Raw genomic sequence first — 18,532 nt, 5'->3', positions numbered from 1 at the left:
ATAGGTTCATTTTCCTCTTCTCATTTCTCGTGTTGGTGTTCTGCATGGTTTTATTCCTACTCTGTGGTCTTATCCTCTTCCATGGTCTCAGTTACCATGTAATTCACCAACAAATGACTTCTTGTTTCTCATCTTCAGTCGAATGTCCAGATCCAAAATTTAGTCACTCTGGGACAGCTCCACTTGGATATCCCATCGGCACCCCAAGCTCAGCATTAAAAACAAAATTCATCATCTCCCCAAAAACGTTCTCTCGGCTGCGAATTCCGCTTCTGGTAAAGAGCATCAATATCAATCCACTTGACCAAGCCAGATGTCCAAGCAGCATTAATCTCCTTTATATTTGTGAGTTTCCAGTTTGATGTATCTATCATTAGGAGACATTTCCTAACCACCAAGCCCCATATACAGTACCATGCTTGTGTGCAGTCCTGCTCTACTCCCCCCATCCTAATCCTTTATCCTGCTCTATTCTCCACTCACGTTTGCATTCCCAATTGATCTATAATCTCCTCATGGACCTGGACCATATCTAACCCAGTGTCTGTTCATTTTAAGGATCTAGTATCCAGCACAATGTCTGGTTTAATGTGATAGGTGCTTAACAAATATCTATTGGATAAAGATTTCTGGTACCAAATGCACTGGAAAACAGGTGAAAAAAAAAACTACAAATAAATAGAAGACCTAGCATCAGCTCTAAAACTCAGCTTATCTGGGTATTTATTAAATATTCAGATTCTCTAGCCCAATTTAAGATCCGCCTGAACTGGGGAGGGCCTGGGAATCTGTATTTACAATAAATACCTCTGGAGAATCTCATCACTAGGCGAATTTGCAGAACTGTGTTCTAGAAAAATCGCATTCTGTTTGAGAGTTAGAAAACATATAAATACATATGAGAAATGAGAGTGACATGAGCTCTGCACCTATTTTGTAAGTATTGGGTGAAATAATAACACTTTTGTATGTAGTACCGAAATTGGTATCTGGCAGGAATAGAAGGATAATTAAAAAGTGGAAATTCATGCTCTGAAAAAAGGGAAGCTGACCTTTAGCAGTCATGATAAAATGGGAATCATGCATTTATGGGAATTTCCATTAAAACAAAATCTTACAGATTTGAATGTAGTATTGCTTTAAAATCTCTCTTACTCAGGGTTGAGATGAGCCATACTGAGAAAGACAATGTTTTATTCTTACAAGTATTTCATTATTAGACACGAGGTCAAAAAATCCCACAACTCTAAAATGACACTGGGTTCACAGCCCCTGTTTTACAATACCTGTCCTGTCTAGAGCTTTGGCACTGACTCTGGTTTTCCTCATTATCTTATATTCACCTGTTTTACTTGAGCCATTGAGCTGGCAGCCAAACTAATCTCAAAGCAGTCTCCTGACTTGTCACCAAAGCTGTCCAGGGAGGATCATAGGCACAAGTCCTGAAGTCCCTCATTGTCCCTCATCTCCATCAACTTCAACCCTATAATGTTGTTTAATGGAAAATCAAAAGACAACGAGGAAACTGCAGGGAGAGCATCTGGGCAATCGCACACTTGGACCACTCTGCCCAGAGCAAAGACAGTCATCTTTGATCTGTGAGCTATTTTGAACAATATCATAAATACGGGATGGAGGAGGACTGTCTTGATAATAGTTGAAAATGGGAAAAGCCTCTAAAATTTCAGGGATTTCATTCGTAGCAACAGTGTGATGTAGCTGTTAAAACAAAAAAAGCCCGCGTGATAGTCATCCTCTGCTTTGAACTGGACTTAGATCTGGAATTTGTCTCTGGTTTGGGATGTTGCAAAAAAGCAGGAATTCTTATTTGGGAGGGAGGTTGTACTAAATATCCTGAGTTTCCTTCCAATGCTAAGCTTCTGTGTTTTTTATAAGGCTGACTGGGGAAGACAGCATGAATCCCTGTGATATAACTCATCTGTGTTATGCCAGGTTCTTACTGCAAGTAACTATTAAATTTCTTAGGATCAGGTTTGACTCCAACAATATCCAAGTCTATGTGAAAATAAGCTCTATGACCAAAAGATTCCATCACAGTTCTCCTTGCCCGTGTGGGGAGACTGTCTTGCTTCCTCTCGTGTAATGTCACCCAGAGTTCAAGATTTCTTTAGACAGCAGCATGCAAGAGAGCGGTACCTTGATCAGTGTGGCCGTCATGAAGGGTGGAAATGGGGAGGCCTGGGCCTGTGCACAGGATGCAAACAAAAACATAGTTTAATGTTAAACGAACACTGAGTTTCCAAGAAGAACCGCTGGTCATATTTGTGATTCGCGTCCAGCTCAAGTGTATCTTAATTCTACAGCTATTTTTTCCCCCATGGAGAAGTCAACAACACCTTCTAAGTTACATTGAAACAACACATGAGATCAGAGCCCAAAGAAGATATGTGAGAGAAGACTTGCCTAGGCACCTTTCAAGGAGGGATCCTGAATAGTCCAGATCTAATTACACAAGCGGCCCCCAGGATCTGCTATGATAGCCTTCTGAGAAGTCATGTCATAGGGCTAGGTTAGCTGTGTCTTTATTATCTGATAACCTTCACCAGCACCCAGATAATACTTTCAGTCTGGATTCTTGGTTCAATGTTCAGTTTATTTTGGTGGGTGGAACTCAGCATCTTCCCCCCCGCCCCCAAGTGAGTAATAAATGTAGAAATAAATTTATATAGAACCCATTACCTGTTCAGATATGCTGTGGTGGTCACATTCTCTGGAAACAGACCCAGAGGTTTTGTGGGCCAGAGGTTTTTCTGGGGGTGGTATTAGGATGTTGACTTCTGGGAGAGGAAGGATTGGCTGGTGAGGGAAGGTGGGCTTCAGTGCAGTAAAAATGCAAACCTCAGCTGACCCCGCAGGGAGCTCTAGAGCTGGATGGTCTGCAGAATGGCCTCCATGTCCCAACAGGGCTGGCTTTTGTACTCCAGAATGGAGCCGTCATGGGGTGGGCACGAGATGAGAGCAGGGAGGGGGCTCGGCTGTGAGCTCTCGGCCACCAGCACTCTCAGCAGATGGTGAAGTGAGGGATTCTGTTCTGAATGGGGGGTTCTGGGTGCAACTCCAGTGTCCACTACATATTGCAGCATGGAGCTCAGGTTCTCTGTGCAGAAACAGGCCATTTTTAACAAGATCTAAAAATAATTAAACACTAATTATCTCTAACTTACTGAAACTACAGCATAAAATAATACCTGGAAATATACCTTTTAAATATACAGCATAAAATAATGCCTGGAAATATACCTGGAAAAAATGTTTAACTTTTTTTGAAGTTGGCTCCACGCCCAGCAGGGAGCTCAGTGTGGGGCTTGAACTCATGACCTAAGCTGAGCATGATCAAGACCTGAACTGAGATCAAGAGTAGGATGCTTAATGGATGGAGTCACCCAGGTGCCCTTGGAAATATACTTTTAAAAGATAAATTTGCTCCACCAGTCAATGGGTTAAAAGATACACCATGGAAGTTGGGGGCAGGGGTTCATTTGCACTCTTGATGCTTCTTCCTTCTTTGTGGAACATTATCGGAGTAGCACCCTGGTCCCAAGCAAGCAGAAGAGGAGGTAGCCTTTTTGACGAGTTCTCAGAAGATCTGGATAGAAGTAACTCCTTCGGCTTTGTTCCTGGCATCTCCCTGCCTGCTCTTGAGTGGATCCTCAATGCCCTCAGTGGGACAGTACTGGGGTCTCTAGGAGCCCCAGTGGCTGTCTAGTCGTACCCACATTTGTGAAACTGTAATATAACTTTCACAGGTAATAAAGCTAATATTTTAACTTCCTTCCTGATCCCTGAGTCTAACTTGAGAGTCAGGAGGAGAGCTATTATTTATTAGGTTCTCTCAAAAAAATAGTTCTTTATTGTGTGGAGTTTCAAAATTTTATAGAATTTAATTTCAGAGATTTTCATTTTGACCAGCTTTTCTTTAAAGTTATTAGAAGGGATGAACACATATATTTTTGGGCAGAATGTAAAGAAATGGAACATGATTCTGAATTTCTTGACTTTAGTCAACCAGTATCCATCCTATGGAATTTTTATGGGTATGAAGTTCCAGTAGTGACAACTAGCATATCTTTTTTGGCCAAACTCTGAGACAGGCTAATGACTGACTGCCCTGGATACAAATGGCCTGTGCATGTGGTTGCAGTGGCACAAAAGGATCAATTGTCCGGAATCCATCCCTTGCATTACTTTTGTTCCATCAGCAGCATGAAGAGGATTTTTACCTATTTAATCCTATTATCTGGGATTTACTCACCATCTCTTGGAGAGTTTGAAGTTACATAATGAGGCTTTACTCTTAGTCCTAAAGGGAAAGATTTCAAGGTTTTTCTTATGATGGCTCAGTGACTCATTTTACTGGAGCTTCAAAAACACCAGACGATGTGATGCTTCCCACACAGTATATTTTTTGCTAAATGGGAAATTACCATACTGCCGAGCAAGAGTGAGTGTGGAAAAGTCAGGCGATTCAAGTTCTAGAAAGGACTCTTCCACCAACTTTTGAGGAGAGCTTAGTCTTCGCTTCCTTGTCTTTTCAGTGGGCACTCAGACTCAAGGAAATATTAGGAAGACAAAGTGATATAAAAGTGGTATAGTGCTTTCAAAAAGGGTTGAAGCATTGTACAAATGCAGAATGCGTATAAATAGAAATGAATGCATGCAAGTATAGTGTCACTGATGTCTCAGTATATCAGCACAAGAACAAGTATTCTGTCAGGCTCTGCAAAAGGCAATAGTGCTTTGATCTTTAGCACTGATGTTCATTCAACAATTATGCATGATGCATAATTATTGTGCATTACCCATTTTTCTTGGCCTTATGAATGTAAAGATGAAAAGAAAGCAGCCTCTGCCTTCAGGAGAGAAACACAGATGACTCAGTATAGTTAGTTCAATGATACTATATGCCTGGCATGTAAGCTTTCAATATATGTTGCATAAATACATAGCCTGGGTTGAAAAATGTTCATATAATCTGAGAAGGACATTTAATATATATCTTTTAAGTGCCATCACCACAACTAGCACATATAGTTATGAACAACAATCTCTTGGCTTTTTGAAGATGTCATTGACTCAACATTTTGTGAAAGTAATTGTACCAAACCGACATCTTGTGCCATCTTAAAGGGAGCATTTGGCTTAAAATGTGTATTCATTCCCTCAGTCAGTTGAGCTAGAGCTCCGGTTCTAGGGTCAGATTATTGGGATGAGGAAAGTGGCATGACAGGGCAGGCTTCCTTCTGGGAAGTAAAGACCCTGGGCTCTTCTGCAACTGGTCAGGGACCTCCATCAGTCAAAGGTTCCATTTGTTCTCTGAGCTGCCTTCCACTGGGAGTTGATACCAGAAACAGCAGAGTGGCATGTATTTTGTAATACCATTCTCTGTTTGCTGTTTGTCCACCAGGGAAAATCAGGGATTAATTATGGGAATGCGATAGAGAATGGAAAAGTAGATATTTCTCAAGTCCACTTTCCAAATCTCCATGATGATGACCACCAAGACCCCAACCTAACTTGTCTCATTGCTTATCATATGTTCAAGATACAGATGTTATTCATAAAATAAAATTATTTGGATAGAAACTATTAACTAAATGTGCACACAGCCTTAAAAACCAGGAAGTATTTAGAATATTTTATTCCCTATGACTTTTTGATATTTGAATGAATTACTTATTATGTTTCCCAAATTTAGAAAGGACATACTGGGTGGAAAAAAGTTTATTTTCCATCCTCACTGAAACTATACTGCAAAGAAATATTGGCCTCCAAGGGAAGGAGCTCAGGTATCTAGGACATTCTTTCTTCCCCTGGCTGTAAAGTTTAACATTTCTCCAGGCAAATGGGGCCAAAGTCCAGCAATCATTTTAACAGAGAATGCTTCATTCTATACTATTGCTGGGGTCTCGCTGTGATAGCTGGTAGATGGTGTTTGCATATAACGTTAACGTCATGGTGCCATGGCAGGTAGCTGGTAAGAGCTTGGAATTTACAGTCAACAGATCCTCGCTCCCATCCTGGCTCTGCTGCTTACCAGCAGTGTAGGTCTTCTGAAAGTTATCCTGTTTCCTCAACTGCAAAATATTGGTATAAAAATGCTCTCCTATCTTTCTTTCATTTTTTCCCTCCCGCAAACATTAGATAAGATAACATAGGTGAGATCCCCATATAAGACAAGTGCTCAATAACTTGTAGTTTGGGATTGATCCTAGGATGGTGGTGATGAGGCTGACAACATTGGCAGTGGGATGGTGGAGCTCATGTTAGGCCCATTACCTACCATAGCAGATAAGTGCATAGTACTTGGCGTAGTCACTGAAACTTGCTGTGTAATATTGGCACCTTTCTTTCCTTAGATGGCAAGTAATGCACTTTTTGCTTGGAGGAGAGCTTCCAATGCTAATTCTAGAGGAAAATGAAAATAAAACTAAGCTGAAATTTTGAGATTGTATTTATCAAAATGTACTACTCCATGTAAAATGACTAATTTACATATTGACATCAAACCCACTCTATTTTTCTCTTGCCAATATCATTTAAAGTGAAGGGGAATTACAGTATTTTGATGTAGCCTGATTTTCAATCGTCTTTGCCTGAATAGGCATAAGCCTGGAGAGAGGAGCCCTTTGGCTTCTCTGCGGTGGGAGAAATATCTAACACCTTGAATGGGAGTGAGGTAACCACTTCCCATAGCCATTCATCTCTTACATCTTACAGAGTGCTTGCCAATGCATAGTTCTTCATCTTCCCATCTCCCTTTTTGTACTCCCATGCAAACATGCAAGGAAAGTCTGGCAGTCTCACCAAGAAAGGGGTCGCTGTTCTAATCATATATCTGGAAGGGGAAATCAGTAATAAGCAAAGTGGAAATTGAAAAAACATAGTTTTTAAGTGCCTCCTGTGGCTTTCATTCTTTTCTGAAGGACATTTGGGATCAGACAAGCTCTTCCTGGGAATGCTTCCCTCCACCACATTCCTACACAAGCCAACGTTGGGCCCAGCAGAGCCTTCCGCATGGCTCCTGAGTAGGGTGATTGACTTTAATATACAGACTCCCAGACCTTACCCCAAACCCTCAGAATCAGATTCTCATTCAGAGCAGATTAGATGGTATGATGCCAGAATGGGGTCATGGTCAGAGTCTGTTGTTGCTGGTAAAATACTCTGGCTGCTGCAGTGTATTCCTTCTGCTGCTGCCCCTGACCTTGCCTGGGGCATGGTAGAGGGGAGCCGGAGACATTGCTAGGGCCATAGAGGGATTCTCCCCCAATAGGTAAGAAGTCATGATTTTGGAGGGAGTAAAGGAATGTAGAAGAGGGACAATTTATTATTTCCTTGGTTACAGTTCACATTCTCGTTCGCATTTTGGTGTTACCTCGGAAATGTTAGGCAGTTAGCAGTAAGGGAGCTAAGTCAGCATACCCAGGTACAAATTCTGGCTGTAACAGTGTCACCTGCCTCTGAAATTGTGGGATGAAATGAAATTACATATGTAAAGTAGATAAAAAGTTTCCTGGATATAGCAGACCACCAGCCCACGGTAACTATGACCTTTACTTCCATATCCAGAGAGGGCTGTAGAGGGCACCATTCCAATAACCAAGGGGACAACTGAACCAAATTAAACACGATTTAGGAACAGAGATGAATTCCCTCCAATTGTAACAGGTTTATGCCAAAGTAAACCATATTAAAAGAAATCACATAATATGGGACTAAACACAATGCCTGGTATAAGGATCTGCTAAGTGAATGGATGTCCTCAATTACCTCTGAATTTAGTTGAAATATTTAGTATCATGTTCATATCAGCATTAGAATTTCTTGATTTTTTTTTCTGAAGACATTTTGAGTTAGCTAATATTTATTTATTTTAGAGAGAGAGCATGCATGTAAGCATGCTTGAGTAGAGGGAGGGACAGAGAGAGAGAGCGAGAGAGAGAATCTCAAGCAATCTCCCTCCTGAGCTCTGAGCCTGACACAGTGCTTGATCTCACCACCCTGAGATCATGACCTGAGCTGAAACCAAGAGCCAGATGCTTAACCAACTGAGCCACCCAGGCACTCCAGGGGTGTGTGTGTGTGTGTGTGTGTGTGTGTGTGTTTATACTGATATAGTGTAAAATATTCTCTGAATGTTTTATCTTAATTCATGTTACTTTTATTATATTTCAGGCTTTAAAAAATATTCTAGGGCAGCCCAGGTGGCTCAGCGGTTTAGCGCCACCTTCGGCCCAGGGCGTGATCCTGGAGACCCAAGATCGAGTCCCACGTCAGGCTCTCTTCATGGAGCCTGCTTCTCCCTCTGCCTCTCTCTCTCTCTCTCTCTGTCTCTCATGAATAAGTAAATAAAATCTTTAAAAAGTATTCTATAGATCTAAAGGACTCTGACAGATATTCATTCAAATATTAATGTGTAAAAATTAGAATGAATTGACATAAATTACCTATAGATATTTCTTCTTCCTGGGTAGTCTTCAAATTCATTGCTAGAATAAAACCTGAAAATATATTCAGAAGTTATCAAATAAGTATTGATAACTAAATGGTGATAGAATTTTTAGTATTAACACTAATAAACAATATAGTCCAATGTTCATCTAATGAAACTATATTAATTGGCACTTATGTAGATAAATCATTGCTGTTTATAACAAAATTTAATGTACTTCCTCTGAATTTCAAATCATAGGAGAAAGATTAAATTATGCTGAATATTCTTTTTTTATAGGTATACTATATTCTGATTTATTCGTTATGAGTTACACAAAATAAGGTAGGATATTGATTGATATCACCCCCTTCCTTATCAATGACAAACAGTTTACTGGCTTCTCTATGCTATATTAATTTTTCTGAAGACATTTTGGATTTGTTTTGCAGAAGCTCTGACAAAGGATGAATTTGTTATAAATCCGGAAACTCATCTACGCTATGACACCGCACAAAGGGGCACGTTACTTCACCCAGATGCAAAAGAAGTCACAAGAGAATATACTTGTTACTTAAGTATCTGGGTCCCAGTTCTAACCTGTCTTAATATAGCCATGAAGTGGGAAATCCAATTTAGTGGCATGATTTTCACTCCTCTGTGAGTTCATCTGAATATCACGAAGTTAACTGTCTTTTTTTTTTTTTGGAAGAGCGTAATAGGATGTAAAAAGTCAGGTTCGGTTACTAATTTTTAATTCTTAGGACTATTCAGCGGCCTATAGGTACTTCTGTATCTTCACTGTCAAAAACACCTCATTATCCCCAAGTAGAAAAAAAAAAAAGGTCAGAGAATGCAAACAACTCCTAGGATTAAAAGTGTCTTCTTTACTCACTTCACGTGACTCCGATTGAGGGACAGTCACTTGCACTTGCCTTCCCCACAGCATCTCAGACTATCAGTGAGTACACTACTCACTATCTCTTCCAAACAGCCCCCTCCCCCCATAGCTTTCCTGTTCTGTCAGAGGCTTCGAGATTGCCTTCATCTCAGCCTTGCAATGAGTCCACTTTGCCTTTCTTTTCCCCTTTCCTTCACAACCATGAAGTCAGCAGTCTTGCTCGTCCTCCATCTGTCCTTGTGGTCATGTCCCCTTCCTCTCATTCATTTAGCAAATCTTTACTGAATTCCAGCTCTGTGTCAGGAACTGTGCCAAGTGCTAAGGCAAGAAAAAGGAGGCATAGCTTTTCCCTCCAGAGTCCGTATCTCATTGCCACTGTTCCAGTTCAGGCCTCCATCATCGCAGGCCTAGATTATGACCATAGCTGGGTCTTCCTGCCTTGGGTTTTCCCCTACCTCTGTTTCTACTTGACAGTATGTGGTAGGAAGTAATTGCTCAAAAAATGATGGCTGTTGCAGCTAATGATCTTAAATTTATATAACAGTGAATCACTACCAAAATATTTCTGTATCTATGGGCTGCCCTTCATGGACTTTTGAAGCTTGCTCATTTCTTCAAGTGCTGAAGAGTAAAATTTCCATTTAGAAGTAGTTATTTTTAAAAATTTATACTTTTAATTAATTATCTACCAAGTATCAGAAGAGAAATGTCCACTTACCAAATATTCTTTCCTGAAAGCTATAATGTTAACTGGCTATTAAAGAATGTGCAATCTTAATGAAACCACAGCTATCTGAGCTAACCTACAGAGTAAAGAAAAAAAAAATGCTCTTAACGAAGAAGTGGGTACAGTATCACTTGTGTGTCCATCAGTGCCAATTAAAACCTGAATGGTGCATCATGCTTCATGCAATACTTACAGTGAATCCTGTGTTACTCTGAATATATTTATGGCCTCCCACTTGCCACTTGTAATTTGAATAGCATTTTCCTATAAAAAGACAAACATTATGTTGTGTGAAGCTGAGCGTTATTTGAGCAACCTCAAGTGAATGATCTTTGAGGAGATAAATCTTGGAAGGAACATACCACAGTGTCTTTGATATAGTGAATATGTTTGTAGCCATCCTTGTCGCTAAATATTTTGTAGTATGAAATGGCATCATAGCTGAAAACTGGTGTTGAAACAAAGAACTGAAAGAAATGAACAGAGGTTATGTTCAAAAGACAAACCAAACTAAAACTATAGATTTTTTCAAAAGCAGTGGATAGTTCTGATTATAGGAACTAGAATGCCTTGCCTCCCCTGCCTTCCATCACTCACATCTGAAATTCCATTCTTACAGATAGACAGCTTTTTTAGTGATTCTAACAGGCATTTTCACATTCCAACTGCTGCTTAATTGCTACTACATACCCCTGTGTTTATAATGTTTAATTTGATTGAATGTCTACGCTTAGAGAGTATGTGGTTTGAAATACAGTTAAAAGGATCACAAGTAAGTGTTGATATTTAGCCAAGTCAAACTTCAAAATGTGCTATTTGACCAAAGTGTGACTCATGAGGGCTGATAATTCTTTTGATTTTTGGTTTGTCTGATGCCAAGCACCTAATGCCAATGATTCAATGAAGACATTTTAAAGATGAAAATATCATGGCTTGCTAGCCACAGTTTTTAATGGTGGTAGGAAGAAACTTCTAGACTTGAGAAATAAAATGTTACCAGGACAAGAAAGTAGGAGGTTTACTCCCTGAGCTCATGGAGGGAAGCAGGCCTTGTTGCCTGTCTCTGACCTCTCCTCAGGGCCCCACTGGCCACTTGCTGGGAACTGCTAAATGACCGAAGGAGTCCCCGATATTCAGCTTTCTTATGCCTGGAACAGAGGAAGCCATACCTCTATATCCTGAATGGCTTAGATAACTAAAACTAAAACCTACAAATGTCCTCACACAGAATTTTAGCTAGTAGCTTCTCACATTAAAAAAAAATATATATATATATATATGTATATATATATATATGATAAGGCTTATATATATATATATATATATATATATATAAGCCTTATCTTACATCTGTTGGGTTCTTTTTCTCCTGGTCATTGGGTTGTAAAAGAAAGGTCAGGTGGTAAAATGACAACATGAGGAAAGAGCTACTCTGCATTGTACCCAGTAGATATTCTCACAAATAATCCCGAACCAACTCTCTCTAGCCAGAAGTGCTTCCACATGACAGTGAAACAAGATGTTCGACTCCTTCAGAACTAAGTGACAACAACAAAACCACCAGTATCTTTTAGTTGTTATAGACCTTTTGAGTGATGGTTCCCTGTGTGACCTGATCATTGATGCTCTTTGATAAAACTGATGGTTATGATTGCATGATGCTAAAATGTAACTTATTTGATGTGGTGTCTATAGTGGTCTGAATAGTGTTGTCCAAAATTCATTTGAACCCAGAACCTCTGAAGATGACTACCATGGACTGAATGTTTGTGTCTCCCCAAAATTCATATTTTGAAACCCTAACCCCCATTAGGAATGGCATTAGGAGGTGGGACCTTTGACAGGTGATTAGGATTAGATGAGGTCACAGGGGTAGAGCCCCCATGAACGAGATTAATGCCCTTATAAGAATCACTAGTGAGCTTGCTTCCCTTGTTCTATTCTCTCCCATGTAAGGATACAAGATGTGCAACCTAGAAGAGAGCTCTCACCAGAACCCAATCATGCTGGCACCCTAATCTAAGACTTCCAGCCTCCAGAAGTGTGAGAAATCAACTTCCATTGTCTATAAACCACTCAGTCTATGGTGCTTTGTTTCAGCAGCCCAAATGGAGGAAGATAATGACCCTACCCTATTTGCAGATATAATCAAGCTAAGAATGGAGATGTGATCATATTGGATTAGGATGGGCCCTAAATCCAATCCAGCTGGTGTCCTCATAAGAAGAGATGATACCACTAGACACAGAGGGACACAATGAACAGCCAGCCAAGGAAGTTCAAGTACTGTCAAGAGTCACCAGTCGCTGGAACGAGAAAGAATTCTTCCCTAGAAGCTTCAGAGGGAGCAGCACCCTGCTGGCATCTTGACTTTGGACGTACAGCCTCCAGGCTGGTGACAGAGGAAATTTCTGTTGTTTTAAGCCATCAAGTTTGTGGTACTTTGTTGCAGTGGTCCCAGGAAACCTCATGTACTAAGTCTTATCACTTGGCATAGAATGGATGTCTTTCACAAATGAAAAATGGGTTTTGAGACTCATGCCTCTAAATGAAATCGAGGGTGAACTGAGTGAAAAAAAAGGCCCAGGAAAAAGAAACTCTGGCTCACAATTTTGTGGATGGAATTTCATTAGTATAGATCATCATGACAAGCTATTCTTCATTCTTCCATTTTAGAATGCAGCTTTGCCTTCTTAGGCAAATGATGATATACTTACTAGTAACCACTTCACAATGCCTCCCTCTCACTCCTCAGGGTGAAAGACAAAACCCAGCTCTACACTGTCTTTAACACTAAAATGGAACCAGGGTCACAAAATATTTTGAGATGCCAGAGTAAAAACATATTCTCCTCACACCTCTGGTTAGTAAGGAACTGTAAAGAAAAAGGTTTTGTTCTAGATTCAAACTTAAAATTTCATTTTCATTGAAAAAAAATAAGAGGGCAGAGGGTTATATTTTAAGATATTAGAATCAGGCAAACAGGAAGACTATCTCTGCTAAACAAAGACTGTTATCTTCTCCCTTTTTATTGCATTCATTGAAGAGACCTGCTTTAGATGGACGGGTAACTTGGGTGAGCTAAAGAGAGTGTGAAATATTTCCGCCTTCACTTTAGCAGAGCTAGAGCCATCATGCATCCTGAGTTAAGTGCTTCTCGCGGCCACTCACACCTGGACCCTAGATAAGCACTCATAACGAGGTGGTCCTCAGTTTTAACAAGGCTTTTTCACAGCCCCTTTATCATGCTTAGGTTTTCTGATAAATTACTCACCTCTATGTGCAAAGCCATTTCAAACATTTTACTTGGAAGGTAAGATTATTTACCACCAGATAATTTCTTCCCATGGCTGGTGAACAACCTGAGGTCCTACTTATCAAAGGCTGATGCCTAAACGGAGTTCACATTCGGTGAAAAGCCCAGACTCAGCATCGGGTAGAAAGCTCATTTTTCTGGCAACTGAATTGAGCCAGCTTTATTTAAGGTTTATTTCCTTGTTTCTTACTTAAAAGTAAAACACAAACAAAACCCCAAAACAACTCTCGTTTTTGTGAACAAAGGGATTTTGCCAACAGCTAAGGGAAGTGTATGGCTTAATGACTTTAAAGTAATTTAAGTGTGGTTTTGCACTCACTCTAAGCTTTATGCTTTTAGTGCTTGCTCTCCAAATTTTACCAATTCCATACTAGATTCTTTGATTAAAGGTTTCTTTTTGTCTGTTCTCTACAGGGCAAGGAATAGTTTGTTTAAAGTGAACTTGTGGTTGTTATTTTTCAGATCAAATACCAAAGGAGAATTTAGGCTCTTTCCCCCAAACTTAAGACACTGAACATCTGATGCTGGAGGACAGAAAGTGATAGGTAAAGCTCTATTCGCCAGGTCCATGCCTGCAGCTAACAGGTGCATTGCTTTTTGCAAGTCACTCACTCTCACGCCTCTGATTCACAGGTGTTTTCCAAAGGTGTTTTTCAGTTTAAATCCCCTTAATAAATTCTAAAGGAACAACTTCTCTAAAGTCACTCTTTGGTTTTAGACTAATATGATTAACCAGTACACTTTCTCTAAAAACTTCATAAATATTACTTGAACAAATGTCTGAAAGACATACGTATTTCTAGGTTATTTCTGGGTAGTTTTATTAAGCCATTGGTTTGATTATAGGTCAAAGGAAGCTATCCAGCATTTATGACATACGAGTTATGAGCATATGAAGTTATGCCCTGACTTTTAAAAGACATGTCAAAACTTGTAAAATCTAATGACTGACCTCTTCAAAGCAGCTGCCTTGGGAGAATGTGAACTTTCTCTTGAAAGCTATCACTGCAAAGGTTTTTCAACAATACCTCTTCTGGTATTTAGAAAATTTACTGACCATTGGGTAAATTTTAGGAATTTGAGATGAATACATGAAAAAAATAATTTTTTCCCAGTAGAATTCCAAAGCTACAGATATTAAAATGATCTAGCACAAAACATATATTGCAGATAAATAATGCATTATTCACTAGATTTATTTTGGCATGATTTTTTAAAACTGATTTTTTATTTAATGTAGGGATCTCATCTTCCCTCAAAAGATATGCATGTGCCTCCACTGAGGATATTTAAAACAATGTTCTTCAGCTTTAGAAGGCAATTAACTAATTAATTAATTGATCCATTCATCCAGCTCATATTTGCTGAGGTTGCAAGGCTGGTGCTATACAGATTGTAAAAGTTGATAAGATATAAATATTGATGATTCTAAGATGCTTCTAAATAAGAGATTTCAAAAGATGCATTCTAAAATACTTCAGAGTGTTTTGAATGCTGGTAGCATTTTCAGAATAAATGTGTATGAATTTCTAAAATCATGTCTTTAAGAAGACTATTGATATCATCTATTTGTAAAATATCTAGTATCTATTTGTAGATAAATACAAATAGATAATCTATTATCTATTTATCTATTTGTAAAATCGTATCATTCATGTTATTCTGTAATAACTTCAGCTACGTTATCATCAAGGAGAATACAACCAAAGGAAGTCTTCAGGTAATCTTCTTTGCCTCATTCTTTACTGGAAGTTAAAGGTTAACATTCCCTTTCCTCAAGTTTTCAAACAATGACCTAGGAATTACGTTTTTGGAGGAGCAGCTTTGAACTGACCAACGTTCCAAAAATTTAGAAAGTTCTGTCCTTTCACTAAATATTTCTGATTTTTCTTGTGTTGCTTAGTACAGTGGCAAAGGGTGAACTCAAATAGGACTTCCCCATTTTCTTTTCTGGATTACACATTTATCCTTGTTATCTCGCTATTTTAGAATATAACTTACATTTACTGTATATATTTAATAAAGTAATAACTATCCTCTAGTTAATGACTAAAACAGAACTGTCTTTAACTAAAGACAAAGCAAACATGTGTAAGCTAAAAATCGCTAAATCCAGAAAAGTGCAAAACAGTTTTTAATATCTGAAGATATTTTACTTTGCAATTTACCTTCTTTATACTCACCTTAACTTTGAATTTTTATGAGTTACCATCTTACAATTGACTCTGAATTTTTTATTGTTCTTGTACCATGGGTTAATGTATTAAACCAGGTCCTAAGAGTTTCCTTTTTCTTTACATGTGCTACTCAGAGAAACTTGTGTATGTGTTTTTTAATCCAAATGCTAGTTGAATTCAATCATATGTTTGTAATAAGTGGAAGCATCCACACACCATCCACTTATTCTCTGTCCAATTGTGTATTCTTCATATGGTATATTAGAGTATGTTAGACACAATTGAGAATTTTGTAAAACGTGATTTTTTTACACTAAAAATTTACGCAAATCACTGAATAAACCTATCTCCCCAAACCTAAATATAAGTGATCACAAACCATCACAAAGCACCCATTTTCCTATTTGATACCACTTAAAAACTGGAAAAAATATATAATTCATTTATTCATTTCAGCTTATATAAAATCTAATGAGGTAGATTGTCTTTAAATTCCTAAGAATACCAGTGTATTTGATTCCTCTGGTTAGTAATTATTATTTTAAGCTGATCAGGAATGTAATCTTTTGAAAAATAATCTTTATTTTATTCATTTAATAAAATATTAATTATGATACCGGAGATTCAACTGAAAAAGTCAAGTATGGGACATGAGGAATATGATTTGTTCTCAACAGAATTTTAAACATCTAGACATTAAATTTATCTGGCACACAATTGCTGAAAGGATCACTACCTTTGTTTTTTTTTTTACCTTGTTATTTTTTCTATGAAACAAGTAGTGTCAGTTTGAATACATTTAAAATAGTCCTTTGGGGATCCCTGGGTGGCTCAGCAGTTTGGTGCCTGCCTTTGGCCCAGGGCATGATCCTGGGATCGAGTCCCACATCGGGCTCCCTGCGTGGAGCCTGCTGCTCCCTCTGCCTGTGTCTCTGCCTCTCTCTCTGTGTCTCTCATGAATAAACAAATAAAATTTTTAAAAAATAAATAAAATAAAATAAAATGAAATAGTCCTTTGATAGCTGAGAATCTGGCAAGTGACAGTAAAATATAAGGAAAAGATAGCAAAATCATACTCCACCAGCCCATCCAGTTCTGCTTTCTTCTATATGTTCCTGGGCCTAAAAGAAAGATCACAACAAACATACTATTAGGAGAACAGTTTTTCCTAAATATAATCTGGGCATTTGAACCAGTTAAGCTGCCTACTCAGAGTGTACTATTGTTAATTGAGTAACTTCACACTTGAGTTTAAGATGGCCATATTAAAAATCTTATACATCAGTCCTATTGCATACACATGAGTGATCTAAGGGCTGTATCTTACTCCAAACCTTTTATAATTCTGGTTTAATTTTCCATGAGGCAGTGCCTGGAATTATTACATCTATGGAAACCTAGCACAACCCAAGCACTTGGTGTCATGCAGTTACAAAAGGCATTTCACAGTGGAGTTTAGATTGATTTTTCTTTTCTTAGTCTTATTAAATAGGTAGGAATCTTAAAATGTGTGCTGGATCTTATTTTGGTATATATTTTGGCATAATACAGTCAATCATTTATTGAACAGAATTTAGTAAGCTTAAAAGGATGAATAGGTTTTCCTAGTCAAGTAATTAGAAAGAACATTCTCGGTGAAATGAACAACACAGAGGCCAAGCCAGCTTAGTAGACCACAAGGGTGGTTCAGTATGGCTGAGTGGAGGGTGACTATCAAAAAGAGTTAAAGATGAGGGAAGATGAAGGGGTATCAAAACAATCTTGGAGAAATTTTTATGCCACCCTAGGAATTTTGGACTTTCACTCTGGGCACATCCTTGGAAGGATTTCAAAATCACAATTTGGAAAATATAATTGAGAAAGTGATACAGAGAATGGATTAGAAATGAGTAATTCTAGCTAGAAGGAGGCAGAGAGACCAATTGGAAGGCTATTTTAATGTTTGGAAAAAGGATGATAAAGGCCTAAAACCCTGGATCAATAGTGAGCATCCTCAGAGAAGATGTAGCCATTTGAGGGACAAATGGTAACAAAACCTCTGGTATGGATAAAAACCACCTGAATTGTAGGTTGAGAATTGTGGTAAAGGCTGTAAGATTATCAGCAATCATTTTCTCTTTTTTGCTAGGAATATAGGTGGGCTACATTTCGCAGGCCTCCTTCCTGTAGGACGTGGTCATTTGAGAAGCTCTAACCAATGGTGTGTGAGCCACTTCTAAGCCTAACCTATAGAAGCCTCTTGTACATGATCCTCCACTCCCTTTTCCATTCTCCAGCTGATCATTAGTGGTCATATTCAAATGAGGTTTGAATAACTTTGAACTAGCCCTGAAACTCACTAGATAAGGCAGCAGAATGCCATCAGCCTGAGCACCCCATCCCCCACCCCTCATCATCCCCCACTTACCTGGACTTACTAGTAGGTAGTAACGTGAATGTGCAAAATATTTCTATTGTATCAGCCCACTGAGTGACTGGAAGGGTTCTATGGCTGGTATAGCAGTTAGCCTACCTTGCAAATACATTAATTTGGAGAATAATACGATTTTTAGAGAATAGAAAAAGAAGAGCTGGAAACAAAAAGAACAGTCAGTGAAGAAGAAAGAGAATCGCGAGAGAGTACTGTTACAAGAAGCAAGGAAATAATAAATCTGAAGGCACAGCTTTGTTGTCTAACTCAACACTTGGTTGTTCTAAAATCTGAAAATGTGTTCCATGTATTTATCAAATTATTTTGAAGCAGAGGTTGTTTTGAAATCCTAAGGTTAATTAAACCTGGAATTCTAAATTTAATCACTGTTTTGGGCTATAAAGCTAAAGTTTATATTCCAAGGAATTCCACAGCTCCTTGAATAAGTATCCTATATATACTGTCAGTTTGGATTAAAGTTGTCCCTGATTTTGATAAATTAGAATTTCAGATTCCAAAGCAATTGCCGTTTTTAAATGCCTAGTTTTG

General features: G+C 38.6%; 1 protein-coding gene across 1 annotated transcript in view; it reads right to left on the bottom strand.

Annotated features, from left to right (window-relative positions):
• Window positions 1-18,532, bottom strand: part of FAP (fibroblast activation protein alpha) — a 73,737-nt gene that overhangs the window by 21,308 nt on the left and 33,897 nt on the right. Inside the window, exons 13-18 of the mRNA XM_072811475.1 lie at window positions 16,650-16,694; window positions 10,443-10,547; window positions 10,274-10,344; window positions 8,469-8,522; window positions 6,302-6,426; window positions 2,158-2,205 (exon numbers count right to left, since the gene is read on the bottom strand). Coding sequence (XP_072667576.1) covers window positions 2,158-2,205; window positions 6,302-6,426; window positions 8,469-8,522; window positions 10,274-10,344; window positions 10,443-10,547; window positions 16,650-16,694 — 448 coding nt within the window. The remainder of the gene's footprint in view (window positions 1-2,157; window positions 2,206-6,301; window positions 6,427-8,468; window positions 8,523-10,273; window positions 10,345-10,442; window positions 10,548-16,649; window positions 16,695-18,532) is intronic.

Source organism: Canis lupus, chromosome 34, assembly GCF_048164855.1.
Source record: "Canis lupus baileyi chromosome 34, mCanLup2.hap1, whole genome shotgun sequence".
In the NCBI taxonomy this organism is placed as follows: Eukaryota; Metazoa; Chordata; class Mammalia; order Carnivora; family Canidae; genus Canis; species Canis lupus.
The sequence above is the reverse complement of the archived record's forward strand: the minus strand, read 5'-3'. Positions and strand labels throughout refer to the sequence as shown.